Source organism: Phaethon lepturus, unplaced genomic scaffold, assembly GCF_000687285.1.
Source record: "Phaethon lepturus isolate BGI_N335 unplaced genomic scaffold, ASM68728v1 scaffold24189, whole genome shotgun sequence".
In the NCBI taxonomy this organism is placed as follows: domain Eukaryota; kingdom Metazoa; phylum Chordata; class Aves; order Phaethontiformes; family Phaethontidae; genus Phaethon; species Phaethon lepturus.
Window position 1 is genome coordinate 129,279 of NW_010563211.1, and position 6,061 is coordinate 135,339.

The following is a 6,061-nucleotide window of genomic DNA, read 5'->3' on the forward strand; positions in this document are numbered from 1 at the left end:
GGGAAAGAGAAGAAAAACATATAATTAAAGATACTGTAGTGTTTATCTGCAGATGGCAGGCTTGGGACTTTTAGCCAATATTATTACATGCAAAATGCTTTCAGGACCTGCAAGAAGAGAAGGGGCGCTTGAGTGCAATTACCTACATTGAGCATAAAATGCTGAGAAATATTAACGCCAGCAGGGCTCCAGTGTATTGCACAGGCACAGAGAACCACCCTGCCCTTGGTCAGGAGGATGCAGGACCAGGGAACAGACTCCTCGACTGGCAGCCAAGCACTTTAAACAGACAACTAAGCCAAAGCAGATGAGAGGAATCCACTGTTTAACCTTCTTCAGCATGGCAGCAAGCCCCAGCTCTCTTTGCACGCCCGCCCGGTCCCCGATGCCACAGGCTGCCTTCTTTTAGTGGCAAGAAGGAATCAGCACAAGGCAGAGAAAAGCAGTTTTCCACCCATGTTCTACTGTGACCTAGCATCATCGCCGACTGCAAGATACAGGGATGAGGCAAAAAGAGAAGAAAGTCCAAAGAAAAAGCTGTGTAATTAGCTTTTTTCTGAGATAACAATACAACACGGTCTCATTGAGGACATCTAAATCTTGCTATTGCTTTTTCAACTCTACCTGCCATGCAGCAGTTCCCAGGATATCACAGAGCAGGAAAAGCTGGGATAAGCCCAGGGTCTGTCATATGAACTGGCTGAAATCCCAGAAGCCCATTCAAAAAAATGCCTGTGCAATCCTCTCTGCCCCTTATTGCTTTAACTAAATTAACAGCTTGGTCTGAAATGGTAATATATTAAAGTCACTGGTGCTGGGGTGAGTGACGAGCGGGGAAGAGGGGATTATTTTGCTGTCAGGGCGGAGGGACGTTGCTAGAGGATGCAGACCTTGCCTTCCTAACCTTTCTTTTCCACCAGCGATCATTTCACTCACATTTTACCAAGGAATCACACAGGGATAGACAGCAGGACTTGGACCACCACACCTATCTGGTACCCAGGCTGTGTCTGGTGTTTTGGTTCCCCCAAATCCCAAATCTCTCTTCCTCCCCCAGCATCCCTTCCCACCTCCAATGACCCTGCCCAAGCTACTTGAGCCCAGCAGCTTGATGTTCCCAAAGCCTTGTGTAGGAAAGGCTGGAAAGCAAGCTTGAAATGGCTCTCCGTGCTGCAGATTTGGCTGATTTATTCCTAATAAGATCAGCTCAGGGGCAGGCAGCAGCCACTGGTGCCCAGACCAGGAGCTCTGCTTGCACCGGCATAGCGGTTCATTTTGGAGAAGTGTTTGGGGAACAGCTTACCAGGGCATGCACCCCTACTGTCCCCACATTACCCCCTTACTCAGCCCCCCATCCAAATAGTTGGGGAATTCAGCCTGAGAAAGCCTTTCCTAGCTCCTGCCTCAGGGCAATGCTTGCAGGCAGAATAAAGAGCAGAAATACCGATGGAGAGGAGAGCCTCTGCTCCTTGTGACATCCCACCCTGCTGCGTCTGCATCTTTCACCCCTCTTTCCCCCCTACCCATTGGTGCCACCACAAGGGACAAAGCAGTAGAGAAGAAAGGAAAAATAGGACAGAGGAAACAACCTGTTGAGCATTTAAATTTTACAAACTTGATAAAATAATCAGAGAAAGCTGCCACCTGCTAGTTTCTGTCTCCACCTTTCATTTTAGCACTTTTTTTTTTTGACCCAGGATTTTTCTTTTTTTTTTTTAATTAAAAAAAAAAAAAACTGTTTTCCTTCTAACCTATGTGGGAGTGAAAAATCTTTTAAAAATTGTTTTGCTTCTGTACCTTTGCCCCTTCTTCTCTTGCTCTATTTTCCCTTTTCCTGCATCATTTACCTTATTATGACTGCCTCTCCCTTTTCATGTCTGTCTCTCTCCTCCATTGTACAAGAATTGATCTCTTGCTTTTCTTTCCCCACCACTTCTCTTGTACAGTGCTCTCTCCCCTGACTTTTTGATCACATACATCCAGGCCAGCGTTTTCTGCCCCCAGCGTGCTGTCCACCTCCGTCCCTTCCCTCCCATGCCATCCTGCTTCCTCCACCATAAATTGCCATTTACACCTTTCCCTTAGTCAGACCAAGCAATACATGCATCTGTCTTCACTCTCTTCCATGTATCGCTGACTTTGAGCCCCTGGCATCAGTTGATGGGTGCAGGCTCCTCTCCTGGTTCACCCTGGGCAGGCATGCAAGCTCTACTCAGCTCCTTCCCTTCCCACTCTCCACCAAAAGACACCTAAATCTATTGATCACCCTCCCCAGCTTAAGGCTGTCGTCATAACTATTGGGAAGCGGTAGGCATTTGAATAAGGAAAGGTTTATGACTCATACCAGCAGCTGTTGGCACAGGGAGGCGGAGGGGAAAGGGGTGAAGAAAAACACTTTCTTTTTCTAGAGCCTCGCTCTTAAGGCAGTGGAATGGGGTTTGCCCTCCCTCAGCCTGAGCAGCATCCATCGCCCTGCTCCGCCACATCCCCACATCTGGCCAGCTCCAACCACGACCACCAGCACAAGACTGTAAGTGCCTGAGGTGCGTTCACAAGTTTTTTATTCACAACGCTGCCACTGACAAAAGAAGAACAGGAGCACAGGGAAAATTCAGCACGTTGGCCAAGTCATTACACTATTTGCCCACTCTTACCAAGCTCCTGTGCTGTCCCCTTCCTCCTTGCTCCAGGAATGCGGCAAGGGCCAGGGCTTTTGTAGAACAGGTACCTGAGTAGGATACCATCTTTGCACACCAAAGCTACCATTGAAAATAGGGGTGTGAAACAGCTTCGAGGCAAAAATCCTACCAAATTTAGCATCCAGCAGCCTGAATCCACAGGATGATGAAAGGTCATGAATAAGCAGGGATACCTCACATCTCTTCATGCACTGTTTCAAATAGTAAAGGATTTAATTGTAATAGAGGTTTAAAGGGGGAACCTATAGACTTCTCTGAACATATGAGCATCCTGCTCTTTAGTAGATCATTTTTCATTTACTACTTTCTTTACTTCTGTACTTGCAGATATTATTCTGGGCTCCAAGAAAACTAACAAGCAAGATCGAACCAGAGCACCCTGCTTATTCCCCATGTCCCCACTGAGCTGGGGGTAGTGACAGGGTGGTTAGGGACAGACCCTGATGGGGACACATCTGACACCTGGATTCCCAACTCGGTGTGAGAGCAACACCCAGGTGCCAGCTCCTACAAAAGGCAGAGAGACACCACTTACACGAGTGGAGATGTTTTTTCTCTCCCCTCAGCAGAGGATACTCTCAGCAGCAAGCGGCATTACCTCTCTGTCCAAGGGCTGCCTGAGCCAGACAACACCGGTCACGCTCTCCACTGCGAAAAACCGGCTGGCCTCCTCCCCGACCACGCCAAAGACCAGAGGGTCATTGTCCAGGTCCCGGGCCAGCAGCTGAGTCACTGAGGAGCCTGGCAGAGACAGACAGGAAAGAAATTATGAGCAAAACAGGACAAAAGGGAAGAAATCCTGAAAATATTCAGGTTTTCTGCCTTCCTCCCTCAAGTCATACCCAAACTATTTTCCTGTGGTGCTGCAATGCCTGAAACATTTATACAGCGGCAAGGGGAGTCAAGTTGTACATGGTCTTACTGTTCTCTCAAGCACGGATAAATTGTACCACAGCTCCTCTCCTCCCTCGCCCTTATCAAAAGTCACGTTTGCTGCATGGCCATCTCGGGCACTAGAGACAGTGGAAAAACCCATACCACTTCTGGGTAAGCACCTACCAGCCTTCCTCACACTCTCCCCTGCCAAGGGGCACCACCAGGAGATACAACAACATTTCCAGGTTAAAAGCAAACATCCCAAGGCCAAGAGCACAGATGCGATGCCCACAGGTGCCTAAAGACTCAGGGATTTGGTAGGGCTGGGAGCCAGACACAAACCTGGGGTCTCGGATTTTGAACACAGCAGCTGCAGCAAGTGCTGATCTTCTTGGCATACGTGGAGCACATGCACCCACAAAGCACGACATTTGCTGGGACAAATCCATCAACACCTTCTACCAAATCATGTTTGAAACCATCTTCTGCAGCATCCTGAATACCTCAGCCAGCAGAGGCCTTGCTCAGCCATCCCTCACAGATGTGTGGTTGTAAATGTCTCTTCCTGACTGCACCCAAGAGGCAACTCAGACCCTCTGAAGCTGCTGCATGGGAGCCATGTGTCCTGTTTGTGACCTCCATGCTGCTCCCAGAGCAGGGTGACTTCTACTGGTCAGAAAGCAAGGGACAGCCACCACTCTTGGAGCCACATTTCAGCCCCGTAAGAGCCTCGTTGGTCATTTTGGGCCTCTCCATGACGCAACTGAACGCATTCAAAGTCTGGTGTGGGGGCTGACAACGGCTGGCTGCCTGCCACCCACCTCCCCCACCTAGCCGCTCTCAGTCCCCTCCCCAGAAGGACAGGGGAGAAAACAAGAGGAAAAAATCCAATAGGTGGAAATAAGGACAGGAGATCCCCTTGGCCGCCTGGCCCTGATGATGGGAGGAGACAGCCTCCTCTGCATGAGCCAGCTTTGGTGGTACACGAGCACCCCATGACCCCAAATCATCTGGCTGAGGAAAGCAGATGCCAAAATTTCACCCCTCTGGGAAGAGGCGGCCAGCTCTGGCAGACCGGAGGGCGAAAATGGTGGCACAGCTCAGCAACCAGAGTGACCTGGGCAATTACCAACTGGTTGGCCTGACATCAATCACAGCAGAAATAATGGAAAAAGCTGATATGAGATTCCATTAATAAAGAATTAAATGATAGGAACATAATTAATGCCAGTCAACATGATTTTATGGAAAATAGGCCTTGTCAAACAAACCTCATTTTATTCTTTGATGAGATTACAATTTTGGCAGATAAAGGTAACTGCAAAGAAATAATAGACTTTTGTAAAGCATTTGACTTAGCATTGCGTGATTTTCTGATTAAAAATTTAGCGCCGTACAATATCGACAAAGCAAGCACACTCGAGCGAGAGCCCAGCTGCCTGGCAGGTCCCAAGGCCACCGACAGCAGTTAGGGGACATCCTCGCGTGACATAAAATCACTGTCAGTACAAACTTGGGTGGCAGCATGGCAAATAACAGGAGGACCAAGCAGACAGGTGAAGCACCTGGTAATTTGGGCTTGCTTGGTTAAAAATTTGTTTTCACAACCCTGCTTCCAAATACCCTCGAAAAAGGCTGCTGGACCACAGCTGCAGAGGAGGGCATCCCAAAACCAGCCATTCTGGCAGGGCGGAGGATCCAAGCATGCAAGGAGCTCTTTCCATGCCCTGGCTGACAGAGCCGCGGTGCAATTCGGGTACTCAGAGGAGTGCCTTTAGGGGTGTATAGCCAGTTCTACCAAGAGTGCATTTCTGCAAGCTGCCTGCATCGTCTTCGGGAGTGGGTGCAAGAAGCAGCCACAAACATTTGAGAGCTAGCAAAAATACTTTGCACTTAACAAGGACTTTACAAGCTTGAACTGGTTCATTTAAGACAAAGAAGAGCGAAATGACTCAGGCCCTCTCGAGCACATTCATGAAGAGAACAAAATGTAGTAAAGGCGACTAGCCCAGTGCAAGAAAAAAACAGCAAGACTCGGTGCCCGATCCCAGACAAATTTCTATTAGAAAAAGGAACAGTTGTTTTAAAAAGAGCAACTATAATTAACCATTGGAAAAAAAAATTCCTTCCACCAACACAGGTGCAAGTGAGTGACAGGTCATGGTCAAAAACACTGTGGACAAAGACCCAAAAGCAAGAGTCCTTATCCAAACCACCACAATCATCCAGTTCATCTGCAATGTTCCCATCTCCTCAGTGAGGCAAACAGCAGAGATACAAAATGACCCTACACTTTCTCAAACCTCGGAGTCTTGATATGAAACAAGCTACTAATTTGGGTTTACTTTGGAGGATATCTGAAGGCATCCTTAGCAAAGGTTTGTTTGCCCCAAGAAACAAGCAAGACCGTGACCATCCCCATAGCAGTGACAGCCAGTAACTTGGACAAGATAAATCCATAGAATCACAGAATCATTAAGGTTGGA

The 6,061-nt window shown here is 48.2% G+C and overlaps 1 protein-coding gene across 1 annotated transcript in view; it reads right to left on the reverse strand.

Annotated features, from left to right (window-relative positions):
* The window catches only part of CDH23 (cadherin-related 23), a gene marked incomplete at both ends in the record, with an annotated part of 127,246 nt that extends 123,806 nt beyond the window's left edge, over nucleotides 1–3,440 (reverse strand). The window contains one exon of the mRNA XM_010294518.1: nucleotides 3,298–3,440. Coding sequence (XP_010292820.1) covers nucleotides 3,298–3,440 — 143 coding nt within the window. The remainder of the gene's footprint in view (nucleotides 1–3,297) is intronic.
* Nucleotides 3,441–6,061: the final 2,621 nt, after the last annotated feature.